Source organism: Hylobates moloch, unplaced genomic scaffold (assembly GCF_009828535.3).
Source record: "Hylobates moloch isolate HMO894 unplaced genomic scaffold, HMol_V3 SCAFFOLD_8, whole genome shotgun sequence".
Taxonomy (NCBI): Eukaryota; Metazoa; Chordata; class Mammalia; order Primates; family Hylobatidae; genus Hylobates; species Hylobates moloch.
Window position 1 is genome coordinate 53995856 of NW_026652283.1, and position 17495 is coordinate 54013350.

At 52.6% G+C, this 17495-nt stretch overlaps 1 protein-coding gene across 1 annotated transcript; it reads right to left on the reverse strand.

Moving 5' to 3' along the window:
• Positions 1 to 2314: 2314 nt before the first annotated feature.
• On the reverse strand, positions 2315 to 5919 carry FAM163A (family with sequence similarity 163 member A). Its single transcript, XM_032159082.2, has 2 exons — positions 5805 to 5919; positions 2315 to 5229 (listed from the first exon to the last, which is right to left on the reverse strand). Exons 1-2 carry the CDS (start codon positions 5895 to 5897, stop codon positions 4819 to 4821), a joined length of 504 nt encoding a protein of 167 aa, XP_032014973.1. The 5' UTR covers positions 5898 to 5919; the 3' UTR covers positions 2315 to 4818.
• Between the last annotated feature and the right edge of the window lie 11576 nt (positions 5920 to 17495).

Sequence of the window (17495 nt, forward strand, 5' to 3'; positions counted from 1 at the left end):
TGATGGGCAGGCGAGGAAGGAAGGATGGCCGTTGGGAGGGGGAACTGGTGGAGAGAGGGGCCACCTGGGGAGGAGGGTGGAGGAGTAGCTTGAGTCAGACCGCAGGGGAAGTGCTGGCCGTCCTTGTCACTGTTCTTTAGAAAATGCCTCCGTCAGTGCCTGAGGTTCAAGGAGTGTGGGCCGTTTTCTTTCTGAGTTGTGAGCAAATCAAGCTGGGGGACTTCGGAGTATGCTGCCCTATCCCGGGAGTCCCAGCCTTAGGTAGTTTGGCGATCTCCTGTAAATAATCAATAGCCCCTGAACAGCGCTTGTAAACTTGAGCGTAGAAAACTGGGTGAGATGTTTTTATGGTGAAAGAAGCTTCTCCTTGAAGTCCCCGCAGAAGCCCCAGGGGCAGAGTGACACGGACAGGTTTTGAGGATGTGGGCTGGATGATGCCATTATGGGGCTGTTGGAATCTGGGGTGCCAGAGCTGTTGGTTGGAAAGCCCCCAGGTATGAGGGCAATGTGCCACTTTGACGACAGCCTCTGCCTCCCACTTTTTTGGGCCTGAACAGTGCAGAGGATGCAAACTTCTCACCCAGCTTTCTCCATTCAAGTTTACAAGTGCTGCTCAGGAGCCACTGGTTATTGCCAGGGGAAGATCACCAAACCACCTAAGGCCGAGACTCCCAGGATAGCACAGCATGAAGGAGAGTCAGAACTAGTTTCAGGCTTCAATACTGAATATGCTGCAGGCCCGTTCGCCTTATTCTTCATAGCCCCCCTGGAGTCCCCCAGCTCGATTTGCTCACAACTCAGAAAGAAAACAGCCCACACTCCTTGAACTTCAGGCACTGATGGAGGCATTTGCCAAAGAACAGTGACAAGGATGGCCAGCACCTCTCCTGCATTCCTCAGTCTGACTCAAGCTGCTCTTCCACCCTCCTCCCCAGCTGGAGCTGAGGCTGAGGGCGGTTGAGGGCCACCAGGGAGAAGAGCTGGGTCAGGGCCGTGACCTGCCAGCAAGCATGAGGCCAAGCAGATGTGCCGGGTGAGAGGCTGGAGGCCAAGTCCAGGCTGGCTGCCCTGCAGTGGCAAAGGACATGGCTGGAGGTTGGGATGGGTACAATGATGAGTGTGCCTCAGGGTCCGGTTTCTGCTCCCATAGGACAGCTGTGGTGATAGAGCTGTGGCCAACTGCTCCCTGGGCCGAGGGTGAAGGAAGCTGTGCTCCCACTGGTGCTAGGGAAGGCTGCTGCAGGGCTGGAGGCCTGGGTGCTGGACTGCTGGGGCAGGCTGCCTGCTGCACCCCCAAGCTGCAGTCAGGGCTCGCCCTGAGGCCCTGAGGTGGAGGCAGAGCAGCTCTCTCGTACACACCCATGTGCACATGTGCGCATGCACACACACACACACACACCCCCCTACACACACACAAGATGCTCTCACTTCATCCCCGAATTCTCCCTCCCACACGCAAAGCTAGTTCCCAGTTCTCCTGTCCCCCTCCATCCCTCTCCGCTTCTGTAGTCTCTGCTGGGCTGCACTGGGGATCTGGTCCCAATTCCCCTCTCTTCCCTTGCTGCCTCCGTAACAAAGGGCTGGCCATGTGACATGATCTCCTCAGGCTTCAGAGAAGTGATTTTACCCCGAGCCACACAGGCAGGAAGACCACCAACCTGGAAGGTGTGTGCAGGGTTGGGAAGAGGGGAAGGGCAGGTAGCAGGGGCCGAGGCCTGGGTTGCCCCGCAGGGAAACTCACTATCCTCGGCAGGGCCCTTCAGCCACTTTCCCAACAAACAGCAAATCGCCGCCGACTGAACTCTGACTGAGGCAATGGGGGCATGCCAGGCAACAAGGTGGAGGTTTGCTACTGTGGGAGCAGGGAGAGTGTGGAACACAGACGCTCTGGGTGTTGAAGAGGAGGCTTCACCCTTAAATCCACACCAACTGCCCCCTTCATTTCCCCTGGTGAAAAACGAAGGACTCTGTGGGATTTCTACTTCAAATCTCTCCTTTATTCCGACATCCACTTGGTTATGACTCCAAGTTATCAAAGATGCAAGACAAGAAGTCTATAGCAGGAGTGGTGAAGTGGAGGTGGAGAAAGACGGCGGAGAGGGCTGTGTTCCTGGCCCCTCCTTCTCTTCCAATTTAGGGCACCGTTTGAAAAGAGTACAAATAGTGTCCCTTAGCACAGACCAGACAGCAGAAAAGGACAGTGCAGTTGAGTGGGGGAAGCTTTCTTTTCCACAGGGTGGGGCCCTGCCCCTGCAGCGGGCAGGCAGGCAATCTCGAACCTGGTTGGAGACCGTGCCCTGAGCAGCGTGGGCTATGTGGGGAAGAGCTGGGGCCCACCATCTCTCCAACGCCCCAAACCCAGATTCTGATTTGTGGGGCTAGCAGGGCTTAGCTAGGAAAGCGGTAGGAGGGAGGGAATTGCAAAGGACGCTTGCACTCAGGGACTCCATCGATCAGAGGCAAGAAGCGGGTGATGGTTTACTGGGTCTTGATGTTTACAAAGGCAGGACATACGAATGATGTTATTTCTGGCAAGGAGGACATGGCTGCTGTGGTTGATTGGCTGTGGAATTCCAGGGGAGCAAGGCACTAGGAAGTGGGGAACGCTGCCAGGCCCAGCAGCTCATCAGGAGCTTGCACTTGGCCCAGTTAGGGCTGGCCGTGGGACGCTCTGCACCAGGAGACAGATCCCACTACCCCACCTACAGCTGCTTCCTGGTACAAGAGAAGAGTTACCATTTGAAGTGACTCCACAGGAGAGTCTGACAAACATGTTTGCTTTTCACTGACAATTAAAATTGTTTTGCTGCTAATCTTGTTTTATTGTGGTCTTTCTTCCATCAGCAAGCATCCCTGCACACAAGATCAGAGTTGGGTAAATACATCCAGACCCTGCCAGGATTAGGGCAAGAGAGAGTGGTCTGGGCCGGCAGATCTTTTTCGGGAATTCTTACTTCTTCGAGCACTAAAGGGTCGTTAGTCTATCTGGGCAAGCCTCGTTTCCCTGGAGAAAATGGAGTCTCAGAGATTAGTGACTGGTCCTAGAGCTAATGAGTGACCAAAGTGTGACCAGAGCCCAGGTCTGCTTTTCAACCCAGGGCGCTTTGATTCCAGATTATGTAAGGTGACAGGTGCCTTAATAGTGGCGCAAAACATGTGCATTCCCCTCTTCCTCCCTCCCCGCTCCCTGCTCCCCCAGCGGCACCGTGACCTTCCTCAAATGCAGAATCAAGATTTCAGCAGGGGGGCCAGCCCTTTCCCTGCCCCACCCTCCTCGAATTTAGTGACTCAGGAGTGGGAAGGGAGTTAGCTATGCCCTTAGAAGGAGGCCAGCTTCTGCAGACGCCACTGGAAAACTCATCAGGATTCTCACTCACAAAGCATAAGGCCACTGCCACATTCTAAGTGGGAAGTCGGGGTTCGAAATGAGGCTGGTGTGAGACACAATAAACGGCTCATCGCCAGGAAACTGGGGAGTAGGGCGGCCAAAGCAGGGCGGCGAGCGTGGAATCCCAAGGCTAAGTCACGTCCCTCCCATCCTCAGGACTGGGCTGTTGCTCTGGTGGGATGAATGAAGATCCTGCTCCACGGCGTCACGGGTGGATGCTCACGTAGAATGCCGGGCTCTGGGGGACTTGACGTGGTTTCAGCCGCTGCAGCATCGCCCCAAAGAGACTCCGTGCTCTTCCTGTTCACCAGCCCGCTGGCTGTCATGGGGACTGGTCACGTTAACCACCTTTCGTTCAAGCTGTTTGGGGATCAGACTTTTCCTTCTCGATGGTACATGGGAGACCTTTCCTCTCTGCAGCTCCTGAATGTACAAAGCCTCTGGTGCCTACCCGTGGTTACTGGTGTGTGTGTGTGTGTGTGTGTGTGTGTGTGTGTGTGTGTGTGTGTGCGCGCGCGCGCGTGTGTGTACACCTGGGAACGGTTATGCACACCCTCACAGGACTGCATCCACGCAAGCTACTCGGCGTGGTAGGCTGCGCCGAGAGACACTCAGCTGGTCTCTTTGCTAAGCTACCAGAAGTCGGCTAACAAAATGAAAAAACTTCTCCAGCAGGGGGCGCTGGTTCCTAAGGCAGAGAAAGGATTTTGGGGAACACAAGGTTAGACACTTTCTGGTGCAGTCCCCACAAGCCGCCTTAGGCTTTAAAGTCAACTTGACACGTTCCACGAGGAAGGGGGCAGGTGAGATGTGATACGTTCAGGAATCAACGTCCCTACGGGAGCAGCTACAGTGACAGCAGTAGCTATGGTAACCAACGCACAAAGCTGGGCTGTGAACTAGTTGTTGGATTCTTTTCAGCAAGCGCGTCCTGAAGCAGTGCCGTTGACGCCCCGCCCCTCGCTTCTGCAATGCTGGAATTGTAGCTCTCACTTCTCCCCTAGCCCTCTGTCCCCTTTTCCCAGGCACGGATGCTTCATCTCCCGAGGACCCTGGAGGCCTCCTGAGCCTTTGCTGAGCTTTCCCTGGTGCTCCTTTTTGCAGTCCAGCGAATCCAGGGGACTGGCGCACACTGCAAGGGGTTGTGGTGGTGCTGGGGCTGCCAGAGGAGTGTCCCAACGGAGAAACTGGCGAAGCTGCAGACTCGACCTAGAAGTCCCCCACCTCTGGGCCACAGAGTTGGAGCCAGGCCCTGTCCTGGTTCTCAATGCACTCAAAAGCTTAAATCCTAGTAAACCCTCCACTGCGGAGCGAGAAAAGCCAAAGAAACAGAGACAGCCCATGTGGGGCTGTTGGAGGGTCATCCATCACCCCCATGGCCCCCGCCAGGGCAGCAGTGTGGGTGTGTGTGCGGGTCGGGGTGGAAGGGTTTACACGTCTGTACTAATAGCCCTTGGATTGGTGAAGGCCTCACGCCCAGAGCCTGGCCAGGTCACCGGGTAACTCTGGGGTGCTGCCAATTTGAGGGATGGGGGTCCCCCCTCTTTGTAGTATGTGGGAGCAAAGGAGAGCCTCTCGCCTCCACCCCCATTGGGCACCATGTCAGCCGTCCGTATGTAAAAGGGGGAGCTGTATGGGGAGCAGGTAGTGCAGTGGCTCGCGGCCACCCCGCAGGGCTGGCTGCAGGGCTCGCTGGTGAGAGGTGCCAGGCTGCCTCTGCCGTCCAGGGCTTGGGAGCTGCAGGCATTGCAGCTGGGGCCTCTGGGATGCGTGGGAAGGTCGTGCTCCCGCTCCTCCTCCTCGTCTGCATCCTCGGTTCCGCTCTTCTTGCAGCAGTAATACTGTGCGGAAAGGCAGAGGGATGCCTGAGAGGGTGAACGCTTCCCCCGCCCCACGCATTTTTGAGTGTGCACAGGTGCCCCTGTCCCCTGCTCCATGGAGAACCTAGTGCCAGGCACTGAACCCCAGGGGCCTGCTCCACAAGTTTCTAATCCCAGCTTTGCAAGGCCAGTGCTGCTTTCCTTTTCCCCTCCCACCACCCCTGGCTCTCGTTGAGCGGGGCAGGGACACACACATCATATTGAGGACAGGGCTGGAGCTGCTGGCGGCAGGTTTCAGAGCCTCCCCAGAATGGTCCTCTTTCCATGCCCCTGAAATCTCAGAGGTGCAGGAGACGCAACCCAATGACCCCGTATCTTCCCAGCACACTTTCTGTGTGCTCTGAGTGGGCAGGCTGGGGGGCGCTTAGCTCCCTTCTGATCAGCCCCAACTCCCAGCCTCCTTGACTTACGCCTGCCACATTCCATGGCTTTGGGCTCTGTGGGCCCTGAAGTCGGCCTCCAGTTTCTGCCCCCATAATGAAAAAGAGGTTTGCTGGTGGCCTGGCAGCCTCTGGCTACGGGTCCCGGGGACTGACCTGGAGCCTGCAGTAGCACAGGATGGCAATGATGCAGAGGAGGATCACCGTAGCTAGGATTCCGCCAGTGATCACAACCGTTCCCGCTGTCATCCGCCCGGCGCCCCATCAAACTCTGCAAAGATGTGCGGAGGGCTGAGGACCAGCTGTGGCTGCAGGGAGTCTTCCTGCGACTGCCCCGAGGCTGGGGCAGGGGGCCTGAGAGCAGCAGGTGCAGGGAGGGCCAGGCCCCAGGGGCTTCCTGAAGGCTGAGGATGACTGTGGCTCCAGACTGGGCCAGCCTAAGTGGGGGAAGTTGGGGGTGTTTGGCGGAGGGGCAGGTAAGAGCTGCGGGAGGGAAGAGAGAAAGCTGAGTGCTAATTCTGCCCCTTGCTTCTATCCAGTTTCAAAAAGTTCTTCTCACATTTCCTCTCCCCTCACACCCTTCTTAGTCCCTGCTTCTGCGTGGCTCCAGACACAGAGGAACGGCTGCCGCTGATTGCGGGGCTCCTCCCTGTGTGGCATCATGCTAAGCACCCCCATGCATCTTACCACATCCTCGCAATAACCCTTGGGGGAAGTTATGAGCTATCCCTACCGCACGCATGCTGAACGGGGCTGAGAATAATTTGGCTGCGATTCCACCCAGCCCGTTCATCCCAAAGGCTGTGCTCTTGATCCCCACCTTCTTGGCACACACCCCAATGGTCCCTGAGCCTTTGGCCCGGGGTTGGCGGGGAAAGGGCCAAATCTCAAAAACACCAGGTGGCTCTTCTCTGGCTCAAACCCGCACTTCTTTTAGGGGTATCTCTCTTCTCCTTCAAACCCTCCTGGAAAACAAAGGCAAGGTGAGCCCACAGGGAGTGGTGTGTGGCATTCTGGGCCCTGGAAGGCTGTGGCCAAGCTGAGGAGACTGGTCCTGGCTTCTGAGGCTGAATGAACAGGACAGAGGCAAGCTCTGGGCATGAGGCTGTCATGGCTTCAGGCAGATTCTCCTTTTAGGTCAGTGAGTGGGGATTTCTGAGCCTCCCAGGTGCATTGGGACCAAGGAGACAGGAGGATGGGGAATGGGAATTTGGCATCTCGGAGATGGAAAAATGACCACGATCACTTACATTCAGTAAAGGGAACGGTGACCTGCAAAACAACAGAAAGGACAGAGATGTTGGAATAAGAGAGTTACTCACTGAAAAAGGCCAGAAGGGTTAGATGATTCCCAGCCAACCCTCATTTTGCTTTCTTCACTGTGTGGCATATCATCAGTGAGCCCACAGACCCCAAAGTCCGGGTCTCCAGCTGCTAGTAGATAGACATTTCAGTGGATGTCCCAGTGGTCATCTCGAACTCAGTTATGACAGGTTAAAGTCATCACCCTGCTCTTCAAATGGACTCCCCACCTCCGACCTGTCTGTCTCTGTTGGTGGCTCTATCAGAGTTGCCCCGAAGGGCTTTGCAAGTTAAGTTTATTACTCAAAGGGCAAGTAGGGCTAGAACCCAACTGCACTGTGCTCACAAAGCTATGCACCCTGGCGTGTTCACTGGGTAAAAGGGGTACCTTTATCTCTTTACCCAAAGATACCACCTGTCCACCACTGTCCTCCCAGAGAGCTGCATCTGCCTGGCAGCGCGGCTCCAAATCCACTCCTGCTCTGTGGACTAGCAGCGTGGGCATCACCTGGGAGTGCCATTAGAAAGATAGCATCTCAGGCCCCCCACAGGCCTAATGAGTCAGAGTTTGCATTTTAACAAGGTCTCAATTGAGTTAAGTTGCACATTAGAGTTTGACAAGCCCATGGGACGTTCCCGTAGCTGCCCAGAATTTAAACTCGTCAAACTCTTCTTTGGCTACCCCAGTCTTCTGTCCCCCACACCAGTGAAGACTCGTCACCTCTCAAGCTGCACTGGCACAATGGTTTCCTAACAAACCTTCCCAGTTTTGTCTCTGAGTACCCTTCCTGCCAACAGCTGTTAAGCCTTCCTTCATACCCCTGGGCCTTTCTGTGACTCTCATGCACCACATTGCCTGCAGGATACATTTATCTGCCCATAAACTTTTAGAGACAGCTTCAAAGGCATTGCCATCCCCCACGTTCCTGCAGACTCACCCTATTTATCTTTTCCTCCTCACCTCCCTTTCTTCTGCCTACGTGATCCGCTGCCCCATCATGCAGTCCCACTGTTCTTTTTTTTGGAGACAAGAGTCTCACTCTGTCCCCCAGTCTGGAGTGCGGTGGCACAATCTTGGCCCACTGCAAACTTTGCCTGCTGGGTTCAAGTGATTCTCGTGCCTCAGCCTCCCAAGTAGCTGGGATTACAGACATGCAACCCCACATCGGGCTAATTTTTGTATTTTCAGTAGAAACGGGGTTTCACCATGTTGGCCAGGCTGGTCTCAAACTCCTGACCACCCACCAAGGTGGGTGATCCACCTGCCTTGGCCTCCCAAAGTGCTGGGATTACAAGTGTGAGCCACAGTCCTACAGTTCTTAAGCAGTTTATTGCCTAGTGATGAAAAAATATGGGGCAAACCTTATGATACAGTGTGGGACTCGTAGCCACAGAACTGCAGACCAGAGCTGCGGAACCCAGAGTGGGGCCGCTACTGACTGGGGGGAGATGCTCCACTGCAGGTGTTGTACTGAGCTGAATCCTAAAAGCTGAGTGAAAGCTTATCCAGTAGACAAGGTGGGGAGGGCAGAATGAACAGTCCAGGGGTTTGAAGAAAACAGTTCCAGGAACTGCGAGGGATCTGGCGAGGCTGGGACAGGCCAGGGCAGGCACGCGGCTGGAGAGGCTGCAACCCAGGCAACGAATCCAGATGAACTCTCCTGGAGACCCTGGGGGTTTCCTGAGGGGGCTTTTGACAGGGGAGCGTGTGGTCTTTCTTTTTCCGTCTATTTAAATCCTGCCCATCCTTCAAGGTTCTGAGAAGCCTCCCCTGACTGCCCCAGCCCTGAAGCTCTCTCACTTCTGGGCTCCTATTGCAATGCCCTTCATGGTTTGCTCTTCAAATCCCGCTTGGTGGGATGAGAGTCAACTTTTCATGTGGGAACATCTTGACTCCTCCACTATATTTTAAGTCCTCTGGGATCGGGGGTTGTGTCTTACCCGGTCTCCTATCCCCTGCAGCCTTATACACCATGCCTGACACATGCCGGGTACTTAATAAAAGCTCACTGTTTAGCTTGTCACAGCCCTGGCAGTTATGACTCTGACGACCACCAGGGGGCAGCAAGCTGTCCCTCTCAGCTCAATCCCATCTGCAGACTTCAGCGTCACTGTTGGAGACCACTTTGATTTTGTCCAGGTGCATGGTGGGCCATGCTTCAGGGGTTTCTTGGGGCATCTGGAGGCGGGGTCAGATGAATCTCAGCGTGGGGAAGGCTTAGGCACTTTCACTACAGCACCACTTCATCCCCCCACCACTTCCCTGCATATTCATCGCTGAGGGCTGCTTATGGACAGAGAGGTCTAGGAGTGACCTGAAGCTGGGGAGGCAGCAGTGATCCACCCCACAGACAGGCTTGGACTAGCCTGTTTTAGGAGACAGGGAATTATGGAGAAGCCATATAAGAACAGTGCCCTCCCTCCTCCCTGCCCCTGTGCTGGGCCACCCCTCTTTCAGGACTACGCAGGCTGCGCACAGCAATGGCCTGGACATCGGGGGCATGGCACTGTGGGCACAGCTGGGGTTCTCAAGGCCCAGGTTCGAGGATCACCTGTGCCACTGAGCAGCTACCCCATATTGGAAAATGACCTTCCTTCTCACTTGTAAAGCAAAGACGAACAAAACACTCAGCTCTCACATTCCTTTCACGTCTCCCTCGCCAGTAGAACTGCGAGGAATGGTAACCAAGGATCGCCTCTCTTCCTCTGAGTTCTCAAGCGTGACTGCGAGGAACGAGGGGGATGGGTGTGAGGGCTCTTTGTAAACTAGAAAAGACCCCACAAACATGGTTTTGGGGGGGCATCGACATGTTGTGGCTGTTTAGGTCTGGTCTTAAAATCATAAGCCAGAAAGGGACATGTACAGGGTGTGAGATGAACTAATCAGCTCTCAACCAGTTTCCCTGAAGGCCCAATACTAATGCAGAAAAAAATTTTTTTGAGACAGGGTCTTGCTCTGTCGCCCAGGATGGAGTGCAGTGCTGCAATCTCGGCTCACTGTAGCCTCGACCTCCAGGGCCCAAGCGATCCTCCCACCTCAGCCTCCCAAGTAGCTGGGACCAAAGGCATGTGCTACCATGCCCGGCTAATTTCTGTACTAATGGTACAGTTTAGCATTTAAATTCCCATATTCAGTGGCTCTCTACTATTTCAGGAGGGCTCATTGTCTCTTTGTAACTAGATGCAAATGCTGGCAATAACTCCTTACACCCAAACAGCAGCCTACAGTTTACAAAGTGCTCCATTTATGCTCTCTTGTGGCGGGCGGGCTCTGAGATGGCTCAAGTGGTCACTGCCTCCTGGCAGTTATGCCCTTGTGTACTCCCCTCCCCTGAGTATGGGTGTGGCCTGTGACTTGCTTTAACCAATAGAAAACAGCATGGGTAACGGGATGTCACTTCTGTGAATAGACTATAAGATTCAGACTATTCTCTTGCTAGCCATTCTCTCTGATAGTTTTGATACTGAAAGTTGCCATGTTGGGGAAGAAACCTAGGGTGGCCTCTGGCCAATTCCTGGCTGGGGACTGAGGCCCTCAATCCAGCCTCCCAAAAGGAACTGAACAGCCACATACATGAGAGATGAAGTGGATCCTTCTCCAGTTGACCTTTGGGATGAATTGACAACCCCAGCTGAGACTTTGAGGCAGCAGGTCAACCAGCCACGTCTGGACTCCTGACCCACAGAAACTGAGAATCACTGTGTGTTGTTTTAAGCTGCTGAGTTTGTGGTAGTTTGTGATGCAGCAAAAGATAACGAATACATTCTTGAATCTCACAAAAGCCCCAGCAATGCTGGAGGAGAAGCGAGACCATTAAGTCATTTGCCTAAAGTCATAGGATAACAAGTGTCTGAGTCAGGGTCCACACGCCACTGCTGTGGAGTTTCTAACACACCAGCTGCCTACTGAGGTGTCCTGAGGACAGGACAAAGAGGTCCCTATGTTCCCACCTAGGTCTCAGCAGGTCTGGGGCAGAATGACTCAGTGGTGGCCAAGTCAGGGAATTGGGGGTAGCCAAAGAGGACAAACCTGCTACCCACTAAAGAATACTAAGGGCCTTCCCTCTGTGACCAGGATTTGCTGAAGCTCCTTCCCCACTGGTGGCCCAGACACCCTCTCCCAGGAGAAAAGGGAGTGGCCCATGCCTTACACTTACGTGAAACAGCTGGAGCAGCGGTGACTCAGTCACGCGGGCTACGCCTGAGCAAGCAGCAGTTGGGGGTGCATCATGGCCAAGGGCATCAGTCCCTGCCAGAGAAGAGAAGGGAAGGCCTATGAGAGCTGGACAGGGAGGCTGAGGACAGACAGGCTCCTGCTGGCCCCCAGTGGTGACCCCACGCCTCTAGAGTGGAAGTCTCTCCAGGGGTTTGCTTCTTGAGGTAAACCCCCACAGCTGCCTTGGGTTCCGAGGCTCCAGCCTAAGAACCCGAGGACAGACCTGTAAGGTTACACCTATTCCAGCTTTGTCTCCTTCCCTCTGTGCTGCTGCTGAAAGCCTGTGCCCAGGGCAGTGGCAGGATGCTGGGCACGTGTCTGGGAGGTGACGGTGAGTGGGGCAGGGTGTTCGGCTGGCTTTCTCCTGCTCCACTGGAGGATTTGGATCCGTGCCCAGTGGATGCGTCCTTGTTGCCTGCATGACTGACCCTGCTCTTAACATACCACTTTTCCAGCCCCTTCCCCACCGTTTCCCGGGCCTATTTTTCCCAGTGCCCGGGCTGCACGCTTCCTTCCCCTACTCCAATACCCTGACTTCTATCAGGCCAAAGACGGTGACTGGACAGCCAGATGAGCAAGTTCAGGCTGCTGTGCTGATGGTGGAGGGGGAGGCAGGGCCCTCCCGAGACATCCAGGAATCCAGGGTAGGCTAATTTTTGGGGGTTTCTTTACATTCTTTCATTTGTTTATTCATTTAACCAATCAATCTAACCCAGGACAGTGTTGATTGATCTTTTTTTTTTTTTTTTTTTTGAGACAGAGTCTTGCTCTGTCACTCAGGGTGGAGTACCACTGCAACCTCGGCCTCCCGGGTTCAAGCTATTCTCCTGCCTCAGCCTCCCAAGTAGCTGGTACTACAGGCACGTGCCACCATGCCCAGCTATTTTGTGTTTTTAGTAGAGATGGGGTTTCACCACGTTGGCCAGGCTGGTCTCAAACTCTTAACCTTAAGTGATCCTCCCGCCTTGGCCTCCCAAAGTGCTGGGATTACAGGCTTGAGCCACTGTGCCCGGCCAGGACAGTGTTGATCTTTAAATAACCACTCAACATTATTCGGAAGAGTCTGGACCCTACACTGAGAGAAGGAGGGAGAGGAGTGATGCCCTGTGGGGTGAAGCTCAGCCCCGGCTCAGAGGAGGAAAGGCCCCCCTGGGTGAGGGACGTTCGTACTGGGGAGGAAACCCAGCCATTAACCACATCCACAGAGCCACCTTCCAAGGGGACAGGGCTAACCACCTCCAGGTTCTCACCCTCGGCCAGAAGCTGGAGGTCAAAGGACAGACATTAGCATGATGCTTCACGGAATGGGGCTGTCTGAGCCCAGCAGCTCTCGGGGGCAGAGCCCTGGGGAAAGCTGAGGAGGCAGAGTGATGGCGTGACACAGCAGCCGTGTCCCCGTATCACCTCCCTCCTAGATCTCGGCCTTCCTACACTCTCCCAGCTCCTGCCTTGGACATTCTGGGCACTTAGGCTTTATTTTCTCCAAGATGTTCTCACTCACGTTAACCTGTGATGTAGAGTTTAATGTGACTAGGTATCACAGTGGGGCTCTTCCTGCACGAGTTCTGACAGGGCAAAGGATAGAAATCAGAAGGCGAAAGTGAGTCTGGGGCAGGGCCCTCTGCCCCTGGCTGTGCACAGACTGTACAATGGGAATGTAAGAACATCCGTCTCAGGATCCGCGGATGCTTTCACCCACTTTATAAAATACGGATAGGACCATAACTTAGTGAAGGTTTGCTGAGGAGATTTCCATGGTGAGAGGTGTTGCTGAGCTATGTATCCCAAGAGAGGAGAGCTCTGGGGCTGGCTGTCTTGAGTCAATATTGTGTAAGTGTCAACAGGGAGAAGACCTGAACTGAAGAGGCTGCAGGCGGCCTCCAGATGCCCAGAGGTTGAGCAAGGGGTTGCAAAAGACTCCTGGAAGAGAGGTGCAGTGCTTGAGTGGGTGAAGGGAACTTCGGAAGAGAGGGGTCCAGCCCAGCAGGGAACCCCAGGAGAGCCCACAAAAACATTTCCAAAAGCAAGAGCTGGTTTTAAGTTTCTCCAAGCTCTCTAACCAGTAAGAACCCCGAATTTCAATCCCGGCCAGTGGTAAAACAGCAGCTCCTGGGCGGGTGGTAGGGAAGAGAGAACAGGGCGGTGTAGCAGCAGAGGGACGTGTGGGGCCCACCTCAGGTGCTTCCAGCTTGAGCAGAGAGAAACTGGAAGAAAGGAGAAAAACAATGCGGTCAGAGTGTTTCATTACTCATGATTATTAGGCATTTTTTTTTTTTTTGAGATGGAGTTTCGGGAGTTTTGCTCTGTTGCCCAGGCTGGAGTGAAGTGGCACAATCTCGGCTCACTGCAACCTCCGCCCCCCCAGGTTAAAGCGATTCATGCTGGCTTTAAGGCAGGATGCCTCAGCCTCTCAAGTAGCTCAGATTATAGGCGCCCACCACCACCCCCGGCTAATTTTTGTATTTTTAGTAGAAATGGGGTTTCACCATATTGTCCAGGCTGGTCTCAAACTCCTGACCTCAGATGATCCACCTGCCTCGGCCTCCCAAAGTGCTAGGATTACAGGCGTGAGCTACCATGCCTGGCCTGTGATGCATTCTAATGTCTGAGTGGACTGTATCTATCACTTACAGTAACTATAAGGCTATCACTGAAGACTGGATGAAAAAGAAATGGGAATGGGCCAAGTTTTTTTTCTAGGGGCAGGGGAAGATTTCTCCCACTGAATATATTTTAAAGTAAAGGGACATTTGAAGAAAAAAAATTAAAGTTGCTTTTTGAGCATAAATCATGTGAAGTGCTTGTTACTTACAGAAAAATGATTCATGGAAATGCAAGGACTCCCGTGTCTTTTAAAAACACTTTTCTTTTAGGTTTGGGGATACAAGTGCAGGTTTGTCACACAGGTAAACTCATGTCATGCATTTATGCAGCCAAAAAACACATGCAAAAATGCTCATCATCACTGGCCATCAGAGAAATGCAAATCAAAACCACAGTGAGATACCATCTCACACCAGTTAGAATGGCCATCATTAAAAAGTCAGGAAACAACAGGTGCTGGAGAGGATGTGGAGAAATAGGAATGCTTTTACACTGTTGGTGGGACTGTAAACTAGTTCAACCATTGTGGAAGTCAGTGTGGCGATTCCTCAGGGATCTAGAACTAGAAATACCATTTGACCCAGCCATCCCATTACTGGGTATATACCCAAAGGACTATAAATCATGCTGCTATAAAGACACATGCACACGTATGTTTATTACGGCACTATTCACAATAGCAAAGACTTGGAACCAACCCAAATGTCCAACAATGATAGACTGGATTAAGAAAATGTGGCACATATACACCATGGAATACTATGCAGCCATAAAAATGATGAGTTCATGTCCTTTGTAGAGATATGGATGAAACTGGAAACCAACATTCTCAGCAAACTATCGCAAGGACAAAAACCAAACACCGCATGTTCTCACTCATAGGTGGGAATTGAACAATGAGAACTCATGGACACAGGAAGGGGAACATCACACTCTGGGGACTGTTGTGGGGTGGGGGGAGTGGGGAGGGACAGCATTAGGAGATATACCTAATGCTAAATGACGAGTTAATGGGTGCAGGAAATCAACATGGCACATGGATACATATGTAACAAACCTGCACATTGTGCACATGTACCCTAAAACTTAAAGTATAATAATAATAAAATTAAAAAAGAAAACTCATGTCATGGGGGTTTGTTGTACAGATTATTTCATCACCCAGGTATTAAGCCTAGTGCCCAATAGTTATTTTTTATGCCCCCTCCCCCTCCTCACCCTCTACCCTTAATTAGGCCCCCATATGTATTGTTCCCTCTTTGTGTTCATGGGTTCTCATCATTTAGCTCCCACTTATATGTGAGAACATGTGGTCTTTGGCTTTCTGTGCCTGTGTGAGTTTGCTAAGAATAATGGCCTCCAGCTCCATCCATGTTTCCGCAAAAGACATGATCTTGTTCTTCTTTATGGCTGCATAGTATTCCATGGTGTATATGTACCACATTTTCTTTATCCAGTCTGTCACTGATGAGCATTTAGGTTGATTCCATGTCTTTGCTATTTTAAACAGTGCTGCAGTGAACACATGTGTGCATGTGTCTTTACGATAGAATGATTTACAGTATCTTTATTTTCCAGATGATGAAACCAAGTTCAGACAGGACAAATGACTTGTTTAACAAACACAGCAAGGCAGAGATGGCATTGTAGAGGTCCCAGGCCAGGGCCCTTCCATTTGATGTTGTCTCTCCTTCCGGAAGATCTCCACTTATTTCATCAGGAGCCAGGGTGTCCCCTGAAGTAGGGTTTCTCAAACTGGCTTGACCGTAACAATTACCTGAGCCACGTATTAAAAAATGGAGACTCCAGAGTTACTGAAGCAGCATCTACAGAGTGGGGCCCAGGAATCTATATTCTTAGCAGATTTGAGCCTTACCATCTGGACCTTTGGAAAATGACGCAAGAAGAAACTTCTCTGGGAGGATTTCAGTCTGGAGGCAGTAGGGGAGGGGAGTGATCTTGCAGAGCCTGTGGCATCATCTGGTGCCCATGACAAGACAAGAGTGTCTCTGGGTTCTTCTTAGGCTTCCCCCTCCTCCTGCCCCCTGGCCTGGTGGCGTCCAGGCCAGGGGGCAGGAGGAGGGGGAAGCCTAAGAAGAACCAAAGGCATGTGGCATTAGCCTGGGTGGGGATGGAGCCAATAAAGTGGTCAGAATGGGGGGCCTGGCCAGGTGCGGTGGCTCACGCCTGTAATCCTCACACTTTGGGAGGCCGAGGTGGGTGGATCATGAGGTCAGGAGTTTGAGACCAGCCTGGCCAAGATGGTGAAACCCTGTCTCTATTAAAAACACAAAAATTAGCCGGGTGTGGTAGCACGTGCCTGTAATCCCAGCTACTCAGGAGGTTGCGGCAGGAGAATTGCTTGAACCCGGGGGTGGAGGTTGCAGTGAGCCAAGATTGCGCCATTGCACTCCAGACTGGGCAACAAGAACAAAACTCTGTCTTAAGATAAAAAAGAAAAAAAATGGGGGCCTTAAAGGCCATTTGTGTAGTAGAGGCTGGAGTTGGGCACTAAAAGCCGCCCTGATAGAATGTGCTGGGAAATGGGTCTCTCACTCCTCACGAGACCAGGGGTCTCTGCTCTATCTGAAGGTCCCCTGTTCTCAGTGACTTCAGCCTCACTGAAGCAGGGTCACCTCGCCTCACTGCCTGGATGAATGCTGGCAGGAAACGCCAGCTGCAGCTGGCACCAGCACATGTAATTAACCATCGACTGCCCCCTGCTCCTTGCTCGGCCCCCTTAGGAGGACAAGTTAATTGACTGGGGCCTAAGCACCGGCCGATCTCAATTTCTCTGATGCAATTAAGCCTTCTCTAATCATTTATTAACTCATGAAATTGACACAGCAGGTTAGCAGTCCCAGAGAAGAAGTTTTTTTCCTTGTCACCTGTCTTCCTGGATGGCAATCCTCAGGCAAGCCTGGAAGAAGGAAATGGGGAAGGGGTTCCCTTTACTTTGATTGTATACATGCCCATTACAAAGTCCTGACCCCCAGGATGCGGGTTTGAAGAACTGGTGACTACATGGGTTCTCTTACCCTAGATGGGTAACTACAGCAGCAAAGAGATGTGCACTGTTTGAGAAGGGGTCTCTCTAGGAGATACAAGTCTCTTGCAAATCATCAAGAAAAGACCCCCAAGAACCCCAATGTAACAGTAGGCAATGGACAGGTGGTTTACCCTAAAGGCTCACAAAAAAGAGATGCACAAACTCATTATTAATTCAAGAAATACAAGCTGAAGCCACAATGAGCTATCACTTTTTACCTTTGGATTGGCAAAAATCAAGAGCAAGATAATGCCAAGCATTGGTGCAGATGTGGGTATACAGGAGCACTGGTGGTGGCTGTAGCTGGGGAAGCCACTGAGGGAGTGATCTGGTACCACTTAGTCATAGCAAGTACACACATGGCCCGTGAAACAGCAATTCTGCTCCTGGTTCGATGTCCCCGAAATTTCTTAACACAGCCATAGGGGTCATATGTGAAGATGTTTGTTACCATGCTGGGCTGTTTATGACGGCCATAAACAGGGGACTTGGAGGCAACCTCAGTGATCATCAATGAGGAGTGGACCCGTAAACTCAGGTAGATGCTATCATGGAGGATATGCACCTGCTGAAAGCAGAGGACCAGATGTGGCACCGCAACACACAGCAACCAGGAGAAAGTTCAGCACAGTGCTAAGAGAAACAGCGAAACAAAACAAAACAACCAAGCACGAAA

Coding starts and splice junctions, on each gene's coding strand:
- FAM163A (XM_032159082.2), bottom strand. CDS start 5,897: ATGACAGCGGGAACGGTTGTGATCACTGGCGGAATCCTAGCTACGGTG. Junction 5,230..5,804: donor TGTGCTACTGCAGGCTCCAG/GTCAGTCCCCGG, acceptor CTTTCCGCACAG/TATTACTGCTGCAAGAAGAG.